Consider the following 16,398-nt stretch of genomic DNA (forward strand, 5'->3'; position numbering starts at 1 on the left):
TGCGCCTCAAACATCCCACATAGATGCAACCTAAAAAAACTTAATCTCATTCCTTTAATGGCTTCGTCAGCATTTCCATGTACAACAATCGGAGGATTATTATTCAGTCCACTTATATATGTCTGACATTATTCAACTGTCTATTTGTAACTCTTCCCAGTGCTGTGAAGAGGATCTCCTTCACCACACACTCACTCACAAGACAAACCTCCTGCTCACAAGGTTCCAGAGACAACAGCTCCCCTTCCCCCAGGCAGACGTTAAACTGACGCACTCACTTCTTGTCAATAAGTCCAGTTCACTGCACTGCTCCTGATTTGGTGATCATGCAACCATCTGACTAGGACAATCTTCGCTACAGCATTTTCTGAGGACCACTACTCCTTTTGATTATGGAGGGACACAAAGATTTGACTTCAGCTCTCTTCCTCCAACGCTGTGAGTTAGTCACCCTCACAGTTTACTCACTCACCAGATCCACTTGACTGCTGCCTCATTTAGAGTATCATCCTCCCAAACCTTCCACTGTTCTGGATTACTCCTCTGTTCTAAGTGAACAGAGTCTTCTGTCTGACCTTCTCACTGCTGCTCCCACATCTTCCTTTCTAAACTTTTATACAATATTTGCAAGCCCTGCTCCCAATGAAAAGCTCATCATTTCACCAACCCAATTTACCCCGCTAACTAAGTATAGCCCTCCTAGGGCCGAATCAGAATACACTATGCATTTGACTATCCTGCACCGGACTATCTTCAGTAAGTCCCAATCTCGGTCTCTCTCATTTGGAGACACTCAATATTCACTCTCCTATGAGACACAGCCCTGACCCTCCTACTCCTCCACATCAAAGCCATACTTGAAATATTCTCCTCACCATTCACTTGAGGAGAGGATGTGGTGCAGCGGCCAGAGCTGACAACTCATGAGCTGGGGATCCCAGTTCAAGTCTCGGCGTCGGCACAACATCCTGTGATTGTGAGCAAAACTCTTAATGTCCCCATGCCCATGGACAGCGCCTGGATATCCTCACGGGTGACAAGCTGAGCTATATAAATCCACAAACAAACAAACTCTGTATGAGGTTGAGCACCCCAAACCCCATCCAGTAAACATGATGCTTCAAACCTCTCTCTTAATCAGCCATATCCCCTCCCACTCAGAGACACAATCCACAGCTCACACCCACCAGACCCATTTCCCACCATATTCCCTCTCCACCATACTCATCCCAGATGAACCCCACACCTACTCCCTCCACTGATCCTTGATAATCTCAACACTTCTCCCGATTAGACTCAGTCCACCATCATCTCCACCCCTCCCAGCCGTATGCATCAACGGAGTCACAGACACCTCCACCCCTCCCAGCCTTATGCACCAACAGAGTCACAGACTCCTCTACCTCTCCAATTGAACCCAAAACAATCACAAGCAATATGATAACCAGAATAATCGGCTTAGAGGGGGACAATAGGCACAGCCTTTCACAGTATGTGATACTTCACTGATGGTCCTCAAGTCTTGCCTCTATTCAAAGACAACCTTCACCCAGTCTCAGTGACAAAGGTGCAAACCAGATATCAGCATTGGTTCAACTCTACTGATCTAACCCTCCTGAAACTCATGATTGATTTCCTCAACTCAAGTTACCTTACCCCACTTAGACCATTCACCATCTCACTTAAGCTCTAGGTTTACAACTCTTGTGAAATATCTATTTCCTTCCTCCAACCTGATGGATGAACATGCTTGGTGCTCAAGACCAATTAGCAAATATATACCTTGTCTATCTGGTTGCTCCATCCTTATTTTGTACAGGAACACATTTGTAACCTGCTGGCAGACTCCTGCACTCACCCTCCCCTACACCCTTCTTCCACAGTAGATTCTGCTCACCCAGCCTCCTTGGTTGAAGTATCTCAGAACATAATATCAACTATCTTGTCGCATGGAACCAAACATCAGACATACCTAGCAATGATGGGGGCTAACAGAAACGTTATTCCTATTCCAGACATAGCCCTGGACACCCTGTACCACAAAACTATTAATTCAGGTCTATGCTGCATGCTACAAAACTGTAGATGAGCGGTGATACACAAGCAGGAAATTGCTGACACTACCACACACTGCAATCTAAATCTACTAGTACTTACTGAGATCTGGTTCAACGACCCTCCACACGATACCATGGGCCTTCTGCGGTCTCCAAATTACTCTGTCACAGATGTGACCTTGAAGGGAGGATTGGAGTGGTGTTGCAGTAATCTATATTAACGTATTCTAATGGAAAATGTAGCCACACTTGGAAACTTCAATGCAATGGGACAGTGCAAACTATCCTGCCAGCCAAGCATATAATACATTACAATCGCTTTAAAAAAAACATCAGAAAGATCATCCAGGTGTGCGCAAAAGTCACACAAGTACTAGTGCGGGGAGTGTAGCAGCAAACTGATCCTCATTAAACACATCAGGTTGGTTCCTAAAGTGCTGGTGCAACAGATAGAGCAGCATTTTCCCTTGAAATTCCTTGAAACAATCACCATCAATTTTGCATCACACGAAGATCGCTTGTTGTTGATGTATTGTAAAGAGAAATTGCAGTGCCTATGGCGACAGGTTTATTCATTAAAACTGTCAATAACAAAATGGAAACATTTTAAGGTCACTGTCCCGTGTGCGCTCTTGGCCCTGCGTGAATACCTAGATTGCATCAATGAGAGAAACATTTGCAAACGTTGGTGCAAAAATATATGACAGGCTGATCATTAAAGTAATGTCCTAGGGGACTAAGGGAGAAAGGTGTTGCTGGGGCGCCCCTGAGAGAACAGCACAGCCCACCTGTCGGGCCCCCAGACGACTAAACCTGTTTGATGCAATGATTAAAAGTTTTGTCCGATTGATATTCAAGGTAGTATTGACTGGGTTTAGGGAAGCAATAATGGCCTGGCAGCATGTGCGAACTCCGAGCTTGTTCCACTCTCCCCATAGCCTGGTCCTGTGCTCATTCAACAGTGCTGGGCAGAGACATACAACATGTTCAAGGGATTCTTTGCAACAGCCGCAACCCCTACATGTTGTCCCATCGGAAGGACGACACCAGCTGGCTAGTTGTTTTAATAATGGCTACACCCCCAACCGAAGCCCCATGAATCTTACCTTTAGATGGGTGGGTGGTACCTGTTGATAACTACCCAGGCATGCCTACGTGTGGCGAGGAGAACTCTATCTGAATGGTAGGACTAGAGACTGACACATTTTCTGATGCCTGTTTTAAAGGTTAATTGACTAGAGTTATTGGCCAAAATGTATTTCACATTCAATAGATGCTGGCAATCCTCAAGGACCCGAGTATTCGCTTGACTTGACCCACTTGAACTAATTTCCAACCTTAACAATGCCTCTAGGCTGCCAGCCAGGACCCCCGTAGCTTGTGACACAGGTTGAGGTAGGCACCGGCACCTGCTGCCCGCTGGTTGGGAAGGCTAAATTCCAGCCTGATCTGGGCAGCAGATGAGGACATCAGCAGCCGGAAAACCTGTTTGTATATCTTTAGAACAAGTTTGTTCAGCAGACTGTTGTCCCTGCCCAGTAACATTTCCCTGCCATTGGCTAATTAGCGAGAGATTTTAGCCCTCATGACTTCCAGTAATGGCGAAAGGCTTGGCGCCAGTAATGTTTTGTTATTTTTGATAACGCCACCTGGAGGGTAAGGGCTTTTGCTTCATCTTCTTTCCGTTGCTTCACAAAACACCCTCTGCGTCAATATGCACCCCTAGGTAGAAATCTAGTGAGGACGAATGGAAGGTAGGAGACCGCGTATCACAGCGGACCACTCTGCTATTTGGAACTTCTAGCGATTACCAAGAGTACATCCTCAATTCACCTTAACCAAGACGTTTCAGTCACTCGCCGTTGCCATGCAGTGGGATGACTTGGACTATTGAAGTACTACCACATCACAAAATGATTACCGCATTTTGCTTCTGATTACGGGATTAACGATCACAATAAATGAAATTTTTACATTCTGCCCTTTGAGCCCTGAAGAAGTTCTAAAGGCTTGTGTCTTAAAAGAACGAAACGCGTTGGCTGCTTTTATGATCACATGTGGATGTTATAATAAAGGATGAAAACAAAGAAAATATAAATGGACTGAAATGTACTCTGTTTGGTGCACCTCCTTTTGTTGAATTTGTTGAGTGAATCTGTGGCTAGGGGTACCAAAGGGTGACAGGTGCTGGAGATGTGTGCACGACAACAACTCTTATAAGACAACATTGAGAGACTGGAGATGCTATTCTATAGGTCCGTCACCCAATATTGTGTTTGGAATTATACTCCATTTAAAGTGCTTGAGGTTCTCTGTGCATTTTTCTCTACATGTGGCACTCGCCAAGGCATGATGGTAGTGATCTGTGGAGGATAGTGGCTCTCAACCTGTGAAGCAATGTGGTCATTTTCCACTAGGGGGAACATTTCAGCGTTACAGATGGTATAGTCAAAAAAGCAACAGGTTTTCCCATCGGTTCTTGTCCAATTTGGAGGGTTATCTTGTGGAAAGCGACAGTTCAATACTTTATATCCCATGCTGCTAAGCTGCAAGACCAAATATTCGCCCAACAGGCTTCATGGGCAACCCCTTGGCTTAGATTGTTCAGTGATGTTTTTCTGAACTTACGGACTCTCCTGAAGTGGAAGCTCTGGACTTTTGCATAAAGGTTTCCCCCATTACTGCTTGGGTGGGATTGTGCTGTACCGTCCCCCTGGCCCTTTAGGCCCTTTCCCTAAGTTGTTGGACACTTGGATCTTACCCAGAGCTCTGCGTTACTCCCATTTTTTGCTCCTCGGGGACTGTAATATCCACATGGACAACCTTGATGGGATAGACACGCGCAACTTTCTAGCCTTGTTGCACTCCGCCGAACGTGTTCAATATGTTTCCTATCCGACTCATAGTGGTGGCCATATGCTTGACGTAGTTTGCTCCAGCCTGCCTCTGTTGGTGAACCCTCCGCTGCCCGTCACTTGGTCTGATCACTATTTAATTTCCTTTTCCTGGAATATTGCCAAAGGTCCCTCCTTGTCTAGGCCTCGCTGTGCTGCTGCCAATAGGGCTCCCCATAAGCTCGATCCCGTAGCTCTGTGCACCGCGCTAGCCGACTGTCTGCCACACCTCCCGGACGATTTGGACTTGGATCTGGGGCAGTTCAATAACTGGATCAAGAAGGTGGTTTGTGATCTTTCGTCTCAGGTCAGACCTCGACGCCTTAATATGCCACTGTCCAAACCCTGGTTTACGCCTTTGCTTAAATCCCAGAAACAGCAGTGCAAAAGGCTCGAAAGAAGATGGAGACAGAACTACAATTCATCTGATAAGATGGAATTGAAAAAAGCCCAAAAAATTTACTATGCGGCAATCACTGCTGCGAAAAGATGTTATTATTCGGACCGTATCGCCATGTCGGGCAATAATGCCAAGGCCCTATTTAACACTGTAAAAAGTTATGTTTCTCTAAAGCTTTGAACAATGTACATCTGGTGCGAAGAGCTTTCTGACTTCTGAGGACTAAAGTTAGATCACTTCAACTGCTCTTTGATACACCAGCATCCCAGACCATGCAGCTCCCTGCGGATTTCTATTCCGTTTTTGACACTGAAACTACTTTCTCAACCATATCCCTTGAGGAGTCTCTGGCTGCCCTGACCACTTTAAAGTCTGGTTCCCCTCTTGAGCCGTGTCCCGCAATATTTATGGCCCGCACAGCTCAAGTCATTAATCCTTTGGTGAACCAGCTGATTAATACATCTTTAGGGTCGGCCTCGATCCCTCCCGCATGGAAGCAGGCCATGCTGGTCCCCCTCATAAAAAAGCCGACGCTAGATCCTCATATTCCCTCCAGCTATCGGCCTATCTCTCTGCTGCCGGGCGTGGCCAAAGTCTGTGAGAGACCTGTGAACAAACAACTTACCGCCTATATTGAACAACATGGCTTGTTGCACCCTTCTCAATCGGGTTTTCGTGCTTCTTACAGCACTGAGTCAGCCTTGGTGGACATCTCAGAGGCCATCCGGGAATCGTTAGATGCTGGGGGCAGGGCAGTTTTGGTCCTTTTGGACCTATCTGCCGCCTTTGATACTATCCCCCACGCTCTGCTCCTGGCCCGATTGCAGAGGCTCGGTATCATCGGTGCCGCATGGGAATGGCTAAAGTCCTTCCTTGACGGTAGAACCCAGCAAGTGTGGATCCCTCCTTTTACATCTACCACCCAAGCTGTTCAAACAGGGGTCTCTCAGGGATCCATACTGAGTCCTCTGTTATTTAATCTTTATATGACCCCTCTTATCCAGCTAGCTGAGGACTTTGGCGCTACAGTAGTAGCATATGCTGATGATACCCAGCTTTTGTTCACCTGGAAAAAGCACAAGTCCAGTACGGACCACGCTAGAACCTGCCTGTCTGCGGTGTTCAACTGGTTTACTTCGGCCCAGCTGAAATGCAATGAAGATAAAACAGAGATACTGTTTTTTGGGGATTTCCCTTCTCTGTTTTTTCATGACTGTTGGCCTGCCGATGCCCCGCGACCATCCCCTTCGGGTCTTCCTGTGAAGAACCTGGGGATATGGTTTGACGAAAAACTTAGTTTTAGTAATCAAATTAGCAAATTGACAGGTACCTGTCTCAGCATTCTGAAGATGCTCAGAATATTTCTGCCCCTGTTGCCTCTTTCCACCAAAGAAACAGTAATTAGGGCCTTGGTCACCTCCAGTCTTGATTATGCCAATGCATTGTATGTAGGTCTCCTTGGCTACCTAATGGATAAATTGCAGGTGGTGCAGAATGCCGCTGTGCGGTTGCTGCTGGACCTACCCAAACATACTCGCGTAAAGCAACAGCTCCGTAATTTGCACTGGTTGCCGTTAAAAGCTAGGGTCTTGTTCAAGGCACTATACGAATACGGCCCAATGTACCTGAGGAAACGTTTTTCGTTCTATGTCCCGGGCAGACACTTGCGTTCCTCGAACTTCTGCCTGGCCTCTGCACCCAAAATTCGTCTGAAAAGAACGGGGGGCAGCTCATTGTCTTATCTGGAGACTAAGTCATGAAACTCCCTCCTCCCGGAGCTCCGGAGCTTTCAAAACCCCGCTCTGTTCAGGAAAAAACTTAAAACTTTCCTATTCCATTAAGCCTGTTTTCCTTCTTTTTCACTGTTCTCTTTTGCTGGGTCGCGCCGGGACACTCTTCTGAGTAGCCGTGCGCGTTATAAATCATCAATAACAATAACCATGTTCTGGGCGCTCTCGGAGTAAAACCCCTCATGGTCCTCTGGGAAATCTTGGAAGAGGTTTGATTAAAATCCCCTGTAATCAAACCGTCCGTCTGGGGTTGGTCAGTGGCTAGGTTGTACAAAATTTGCAATAGACGGTTACATTTAGGCCTCTTCTCTCTTGTACTTGGGTGGATGTAAACGTTGATCAGCAAAAGCAATTGCTGCGATCTTCCGTTACTGATCTTTATTCCCAACAGCTAATTCTCCTGTAATGTTATTGTATCAATGTTCCCTTTTAGCCTAACTGAGGTATATCTAGATAGCCCGCCTTTTGGCCTACCATGCCTATGCGCCTTAGGGCTGGCTTCCAGAGCTCGATGTAGCCTATCATTGGGCAACTCGACTCGGCCGATATTTCTTGTAGAGCTCTGATTTCGAGGTTGTTTAGAAACATAATTAAATCTGGAGACTGAAGTTTCTGAGTAAGACCATTGATATTCCAAGAGCACAGGGACAGCGGAGGCAGCTTGGGGCAGGGGGGTACTAGAGAGTTAAATCAATCAAAACGTCTATAAGACAGAGCTGAGGGAAGCCAGTCCTATTCTTTCTCTGAGAGCTCAGTGGTTGACACCCTTTGTTTGCTGTATTTTGTGATGGCACAGCCCTGGTCGTTTTTTAAGATTGACTATGGTTTCTTCCTGCTGGGGGATACAGGAATTTGTGATTTAGCCAATACAGTGGGATAACCAATCTTTCTGAAGGGACTGATCTTGATGCCCCATGTGCTAAATATCTCTGTTCTGGATAATATGAACTGCGCGAGCTGGCGAAACCAATGTTGCTAATGTAGGTGTTGAGGTTTGGGAACCTTTTGGGGGGACGGGGGGGGGGGAGGGGAGGGAGACATTTGAATGACGTAATATCACTTGACTCCAATCCGCTCAGTAAAGGAATGGTATTCAGCAACCTTAGGGGTTCCCCCCCGTTTAAAATGCTGTGGGGGACTTGCTGAACAGCAACTTGGTGTCTGAACACTGCAGACCCCTTTCTTGCTGTGATCCCTGCGGTTGTGGTCCCCGGAGCCTGGGAGGATGCGGATTCGCCTTCAGTGATTCCAGTGTAGTTGCCTGCTGACGCTCCTCCTGTGGTTCATAATGTGGGTGCTCGATTTTATACGCTGTATCTGGATGGGTGATCCAAGGACCCTGGTTGTTTGTTATCGTTACTTGGAGGGTATCCATCCGGGTCCGTGCCAGCTTGCTGTACACAGAAGGAGCGGTCACGAGTCCTAGTTGCAGCTTCATTAGGAGCTGCTGAAGTACTAAGCTTTGGGCAAGGGGCTTCAGATTCCGTATTGACAATGGGATATGCATCCGAGGTTTTGCCATTTTGTGGCATAGAAGCGTGTTGAGGGGCTTCACCCATTGGTTGCTGACTTTTATCAGGGCCACCGGGAAGTCTCTTAATTTTGATCAGAACTGGTGCGCATGCGTGCACTCAGAACTGGAGAGGATCCAACCTTAAGCGCGTTCCACTCCATAGAAGTTTATACAGGTAAAACGAATGGCTCCTAGACAGCTGCAGAGTTCTGGACATTCAGGGTAAACTAAGCGCAGACAGCAGCTTCGGTTTGCAGTTTTTTTAAACACATGGTGGGTGGGGGAGGTTGGACCCTACAATGTGCACAGTCCACAAGTGCACCAAGGACTGGTGCAAAGCTGATATGTCAATCGGTCTCAAGTTTTAGGCATGTTAAACTCCACAAAAGTTCAAGCAGGTTAAATGAAAAGTTGGCCACTGTGCCCTCTACAAAGCGCAGCATGCAGTAAGTTCAATAGATGCTTTTAATGGGGGAACCAATGAACTGTAAGCTCAGTATTGGTGTACACAGTGACAGCTATGTGAATGTTTCAGCACTTGGGACAGCAGGCGTACTGAGGGTGACTATGAAAGAATGTTTCTCAGAGCTGGCACTGTGCTGGAATGGCCTATAGCAAGCTACCTCTGTATTGGGATGGCCTCTGGCTATCTACCTCTGCACATGGATGGCCTCCGGCTATCTCTGCGCTGGGATGGCCTCCGGCTACCTACCGCTGCAATGGGTTGGCCTACGGCTACCTACCTCTGCGCTGGGAGGGCCTCTGGCTACCTACCTCTGCGCCGGGAGGGCCTCTGGCTACCAACTTCTGCGCCGGGAGGGTCTCTGGCTACCTATCTCTGCGCCGGGAGGGCCTCTGGCTACCTACCTCTGAGCCGGGATGGCCTCTGGCTACCTACCTCTGAGCCGGGATGGCCTCTGGCTACCTACCTCTGAGCCGGGATGGCCTCTGGCTACATACCTCTGAGCCGGGATGGCCTCTGGCTACATACCTCTGAGCCGGGATGGCCTCTGGCTACATACCTCTGCGCCGGGTTGGACTCTGGCTACCTACCTCTGTGCCGGGTTGGCCTCTGGCTACCTACCGCTGCGCCGGGTTGGCCTCTGGCTACCTACCTCTGCGCCGGGTTGGCCTCTGGCTACCTACCTCTGCGCCGGGTTGGCCTCTGGCTACCTACCTCTGCGCTGGGATGGCCTCTAGCTACCTACCTCTGCTCTGGGCTTGCCTCTAGCTAACTACTTCTGTGCTGGGATGGCCTCAAGTTACCTCTGCGCCAGGATGGTCTCTGGCTACCTACCTCTACGCTAGGATAGCCTCTGGCTACCTCTGCACTGGGATGGCCTCTAGATACCTCTGCACTAGGATGGCCACTGGCTACCTACCTCGGCACTAGGATAGCCTCTGGCTACCTCTGCACTGGGATGGCCTCTAGATACCTCTGCACTAGGATGGCCTCTGGCTACCTACCTCGGCGCTAGGATGGCCTCTGGTTACCTAGCTCGGCGCTGGGATGGCCTCTGGCTACCTACCTCTGCGCTGGGATGGCCTCTGGCTACCTACCACTGGGATTGGATGGCCTCTGGCTACCTACCTCTGCAATTTGATGGCCTTTAGCTACCTCTGTGCTGGAATGGCATTTAGCTACCTCTGCGCTGGGATGGCATCTGGCTACCTCTGTGCTTGGAAGGCCTTTGGCTACCTACCTCTGCACTGGGATGACCTCTGGCTACCTACCTTTGTGCTGGGATGGCCTCTGGCTACCTACCTCTGCGCTGGGATGGCCTTTGGCTACCTACCTCTGCGCTGGGATATGGCCTCTGGCTACCTACCGCTGCGCCGGGTTGGCCTCTGGCTACCTACCTCTGCGCCGGGTTGGCCTCTGGCTACCTACCTCTGCGCCGGGTTGGCCTCTGGCTACCTACCTCTGCGCCGGGTTGGCCTCTGGCTACCTACCTCTGCGCTGGGATGGCCTCTAGCTACCTACCTCTGCTCTGGGCTTGCCTCTAGCTAACTACTTCTGTGCTGGGATGGCCTCAAGTTACCTCTGCGCCAGGATGGTCTCTGGCTACCTACCTCTACGCTAGGATAGCCTCTGGCTACCTCTGCACTGGGATGGCCTCTAGATACCTCTGCACTAGGATGGCCACTGGCTACCTACCTCGGCACTAGGATAGCCTCTGGCTACCTCTGCACTGGGATGGCCTCTAGATACCTCTGCACTAGGATGGCCTCTGGCTACCTACCTCGGCGCTAGGATGGCCTCTGGTTACCTAGCTCGGCGCTGGGATGGCCTCTGGCTACCTACCTCTGCGCTGGGATGGCCTCTGGCTACCTACCTCTGCGCTGGGATGGCCTCTGGCTACCTACCACTGGGATTGGATGGCCTCTGGCTACCTACCTCTGCAATTTGATGGCCTTTAGCTACCTCTGTGCTGGAATGGCATTTAGCTACCTCTGCGCTGGGATGGCATCTGGCTACCTCTGTGCTTGGAAGGCCTTTGGCTACCTACCTCTGCACTGGGATGACCTCTGGCTACCTACCTTTGTGCTGGGATGGCCTCTGGCTACCTACCTCTGCGCTGGGATGGCCTTTGGCTACCTACCTCTGCGCTGGGATATGGCCTCTGGCTACCTACCTCGGTGCTGGGATATGGCCTCTGGCTACCTACCTCGGTGCTCGGATGGCCTCTGGCTACCTACCTATGCGCTGCGATGGCCTCTAGCTACCTACCTCTGCACTGCAATGGCCTCTGGCTACCTACCTCTGCACTGCAATGGCTTCTGGCTACCTACCTCTGCGCTGGCCTCTGGCTACCTAACTCTGCGCTGCGATGGCCTCTGGCTACCTCCAGCGCAGGGATGGCCTCTGGCTACCTCCAGCGCAGGGATGGCCTCTGGCTACCTCCAGCGCAGGGATGGCCTCTGGCTACCTCCAGCGCAGGGATGGCCTCTGGCTACCTCCAGCGCAGGGATGGCCTCTGGCTACCTCCAGCGCAGGGATGGCCTCTGGCTACCTCTAGCGCAGGGATGGCCTCTGGCTACCTCTAGCGCAGGGATGGCCTCTGGCTACCTCTAGCGCAGGAAGGGCCTCTGGCTACCTCTAGCGCAGGGAGGGCCTCTGGCTACCTCTAGCGCAGGGAGGGCCTCTGGCTACCTCTAGCGCAGGGATGGCCTCTGGCTACCTCTAGCGCAGGGATGGCCTCTGGCTACCTCTAGCGCAGGGATGGCCTCTGGCTACCTCTAGCGCAGGGATGGCCTCTGGCTACCTCTAGCGCAGGGATGGCCTCTGGCTACCTCTAGCGCAGGGATGGCCTCTGGCTTCCTCTAGCGCAGGGATGGCCTCTGGCTACCTCTGTGCTTGGAAGGCCTTTGGCTACCTACCTCTGCACTGGGATGACCTCTGGCTACCTACCTTTGTGCTGGGATGGCCTCTGGCTACCTACCTCTGCGCTGGGATGGCCTTTGGCTACCTACCTCTGCGCTGGGATATGGCCTCTGGCTACCTACCTCGGTGCTGGGATATGGCCTCTGGCTACCTACCTCGGTGCTCGGATGGCCTCTGGCTACCTACCTATGCGCTGCGATGGCCTCTAGCTACCTACCTCTGCACTGCAATGGCCTCTGGCTACCTACCTCTGCACTGCAATGGCTTCTGGCTACCTACCTCTGCGCTGGGATAGCCTCTGGCTACCTCTGCACTGGGATGGCCTCTAGATACCTCTGCACTAGGATGGCCACTGGCTACCTACCTCGGCACTAGGATAGCCTCTGGCTACCTCTGCACTGGGATGGCCTCTAGATACCTCTGCACTAGGATGGCCTCTGGCTACCTACCTCGGCGCTAGGATGGCCTCTGGTTACCTAGCTCGGCGCTGGGATGGCCTCTGGCTACCTACCTCTGCGCTGGGATGGCCTCTGGCTACCTACCTCTGCGCTGGGATGGCCTCTGGCTACCTACCACTGGGATTGGATGGCCTCTGGCTACCTACCTCTGCAATTTGATGGCCTTTAGCTACCTCTGTGCTGGAATGGCATTTAGCTACCTCTGCGCTGGGATGGCATCTGGCTACCTCTGTGCTTGGAAGGCCTTTGGCTACCTACCTCTGCACTGGGATGACCTCTGGCTACCTACCTTTGTGCTGGGATGGCCTCTGGCTACCTACCTCTGCGCTGGGATGGCCTTTGGCTACCTACCTCTGCGCTGGGATATGGCCTCTGGCTACCTACCTCGGTGCTGGGATATGGCCTCTGGCTACCTACCTCGGTGCTCGGATGGCCTCTGGCTACCTACCTATGCGCTGCGATGGCCTCTAGCTACCTACCTCTGCACTGCAATGGCCTCTGGCTACCTACCTCTGCACTGCAATGGCTTCTGGCTACCTACCTCTGCGCTGGCCTCTGGCTACCTAACTCTGCGCTGCGATGGCCTCTGGCTACCTCCAGCGCAGGGATGGCCTCTGGCTACCTCCAGCGCAGGGATGGCCTCTGGCTACCTCCAGCGCAGGGATGGCCTCTGGCTACCTCCAGCGCAGGGATGGCCTCTGGCTACCTCCAGCGCAGGGATGGCCTCTGGCTACCTCTAGCGCAGGGATGGCCTCTGGCTACCTCTAGCGCAGGGATGGCCTCTGGCTACCTCTAGCGCAGGAAGGGCCTCTGGCTACCTCTAGCGCAGGGAGGGCCTCTGGCTACCTCTAGCGCAGGGAGGGCCTCTGGCTACCTCTAGCGCAGGGATGGCCTCTGGCTACCTCTAGCGCAGGGATGGCCTCTGGCTACCTCTAGCGCAGGGATGGCCTCTGGCTACCTCTAGCGCAGGGATGGCCTCTGGCTACCTCTAGCGCAGGGATGGCCTCTGGCTACCTCTAGCGCAGGGATGGCCTCTGGCTTCCTCTAGCGCAGGGATGGCCTCTGGATACCTCTAGCGCAGGGATGGCCTCTGGATACCTCTAGCGCAGGGATGGCCTCTGGATACCTCTAGCGCAGGGATGGCCTCTGGATACCTCTAGCGCAGGGATGGCCTCTGGATACCTCTAGCGCAGGGATGGCCTCTGGATACCTCTAGCGCAGGGATGGCCTCTGGATACCTCTTGCGCTGGGATGGCCTCTGGATACCGCTGCGCTGGGATGGCCTCTGGGTACCGCTGCGCTGGGATGGCCTCTGGATACCTCTGCGCTGGGATGTCTCTAGATACCTCTGCGCTAGGATGGCCTCTGGCTACCTACCTCTGCGCTGGAATGGTCTTTAGCTACCTCTGCATTGAGGAGACAGGAGGACAATGCATCTTTCCACACACCTGGTGCTGGCTCCACGCTTCAACCCCTCCCCCCCCTTTTATATACAATAAATAACACACTGAACTAGTAGGCACGAATCACCATAGATAACAGTGACTGACATTGTTGCATGGCTAGACGATGCAGAATAAATAAACAGGAGGAGGGCTCGTCTAATGTGATGTCAGATCGTCAAGTGCTCCAGTGCAGGGAGGTGCACCCCCTAGCAGGAGCCCTGTGCTGGGGGCAGAGCCCAGTGGGAGCAGATGGCATCAGACACAGGGGCAGTCCTGACAGCAGATACAAGCCGAAGAGGCTGAACTTACCATCTCAGGACCCTGCTGGTACATCTCGCCGGAGGACTCGTCTAATGTGATGTCAGATCGTCAAGTGCTCCATTGCAGGGAAGTGCACCCCTACCAGCAACCCTCTGGTGGGGGCACAGCCCAGTGGGAGCAGATGGCACCAAAAACAGGGGTAGCCCTGACAGCACAGACAATCCGAGGAGGCTGCACTCACCATCTCAGGGCCCTGCTGGTACATCTCTCCTGCTGCTCAGCTGAAGCTCTGCTTGTTGGTGTGTAGAAGGGGGCACCAGCACCTCCCAGACGCCCCCCTGCAGAAAAGGGTGCAGTAGGAGGAGGGAGGGGCTACACCCCTAGAGAGACCCCCCTTCATAACAACACTGACAGGAGCCTGTCACCCTGGACAGGGCAGAGCCCCAGTACTCCTGGCAGTGATCTGGTATGGAGCTGAGGATGAGATGCCTGACAGCTGTGATGTAGGGCGGTGTCACTCCCAGGCTGCAGGGGCGGGGCACTGAGGCAGAGGGGGGGTCAATGCCAGGTCAGCGGTGGGCGGGTAATGAGACAGGGGTCACGGCCAGGTCAGAGGGGGCATCGGGGGTGCCAACAGGAGACTTGAACACTATGTCTAGGGCGGGTTCTATTTAGGGACGAATGCGCATGCGCCGGGCACACACGCTGCTCACAGGCGCATGCTCTGTGCGAGCATCGAGTCCTGCGCTGGAAGCAGTGACAGGAGCCGGGCAACAGCTCGAGGCTTGGAGGGTCCAGGACATGAGCACCCTGATTTACACTGCAGCCGGAGCGGTACCCGAGAGCCAGAAGCCTCGCCGTCGGCACCGCAACCGTCCGGTGTTTGGGGTCTGTGGTGGTCAGAGGCGGTTGTTACGTACAACGTGATGAGCAAGGGGAACTTCCCATGAAAACAATCCTAAAAAGGAAGCCAGACACTACATAACGACACAAAGAGGTAACGAGCAGGCCGGCAGTATCGGTCCCATTTCGTCCCCGCGTGCTCAGGGGCAGGTGGAGGTGGTCAGCGCCGCATGCACCGTGGCCGCAAAGGACGAGGCACAGAGCGCCTCTAGCTTTATTCAGCAGCTCAATCATTGCACGAACCCCACTGGAAGGATCCGGCCATCCTGCAAGGGCCCGCCCTACAGCCAGCGGTACTGGGTTTATTAAACATGCCGTGGCAGGAGTGAACTCCTCATGGGACTGAGGCTGGGGGTGTTTCATGGGCGTAGGAAGTGTGGGGGACGCGGGGGATATATCCCCCCAGATTTTGGAGTGGGGGGGACACGGGGGACAAGGGTGGGGGGGACGAGGGGACAAAGGAATTTCCCCTCTCCCTTTTGTTATCGCAGGGCCATTAGCTACCATGCCTTATTATATTCTAGGGACTTAAAAGTAGTTCTAATCCCGCTGCCCTATTATGTACTAGGGCCTTATAGGAGAGGTCATGCCAATCATAGGGGTACCCTAACCCATAGTGCACCCTAGTGTATGTAGGTGTTTTCACTGTATTTTTAAGTGCCTCTTTCAGAATAGCACTGGCTGTTTAGGCAGAGGCCAGGGTCAGTCAGTCAGGTACCACCAGTACCAGTCAGCAAATAGTTGGGGAGTGCCCAGGGCGGCTTTGCAACACTAGAGAAACACAAACTCAGAATGTAAAACAAAACACCATGGTTTGGGGGGTTCTCTTCAATAATCAGAATTCATTTCTATCCTAATGAACCCATTTTCCAACATTAGGATAGGGAAAGACTGGGGAAAAATCATAACGTTCTAATCTATACATTGAAGTTTTTATGCAGCTCTTTGATGACGGTTAATAGCTCACTGTTCAATGTTAGGATTTTAACTTATAAACTTCAAATACCAAAAGAATATCTCAGACAAAAGCAGTGACTCACTGACCTTTTGAATTAAAACTTTCACTAGACAAGCCTTCGATCTCTCTCAAAAAAAGAACATTAATCACCAAAGTTATCTTCACATTTTTATTGTTGCCTGAAAATTGCTGGAGACCAGGAATGCAGCAGCAGGTACTTTTCAAACCATAATGCACTTGCAAACACGACGTCCCCACCCTAAGTCAGCGGCCTTTGTTTGCTTTGTGCATTAAGATGAAAGATTCATATATATGTTTTTTTTAAACATTTGGT

General features: G+C 51.7%; 1 protein-coding gene across 1 annotated transcript in view; it reads right to left on the reverse strand.

The window, feature by feature from the left end:
* LOC146813453 (uncharacterized) overlaps positions 1-14,936 on the reverse strand; it is a 316,204-nt gene extending 301,268 nt beyond the window's left edge. The window contains exon 1 of the mRNA XM_085620211.1: positions 14,445-14,936. Within this exon, the coding sequence (XP_085476337.1) occupies positions 14,445-14,468 (24 nt within the window). The 5' untranslated portion in view covers positions 14,469-14,936. The remainder of the gene's footprint in view (positions 1-14,444) is intronic.
* Positions 14,937-16,398: the final 1,462 nt, after the last annotated feature.

The sequence above is a fragment of the Triturus cristatus genome, chromosome 7, assembly GCF_964204655.1.
Source record: "Triturus cristatus chromosome 7, aTriCri1.1, whole genome shotgun sequence".
Lineage (NCBI taxonomy): Eukaryota > Metazoa > Chordata > Amphibia > Caudata > Salamandridae > Triturus > Triturus cristatus.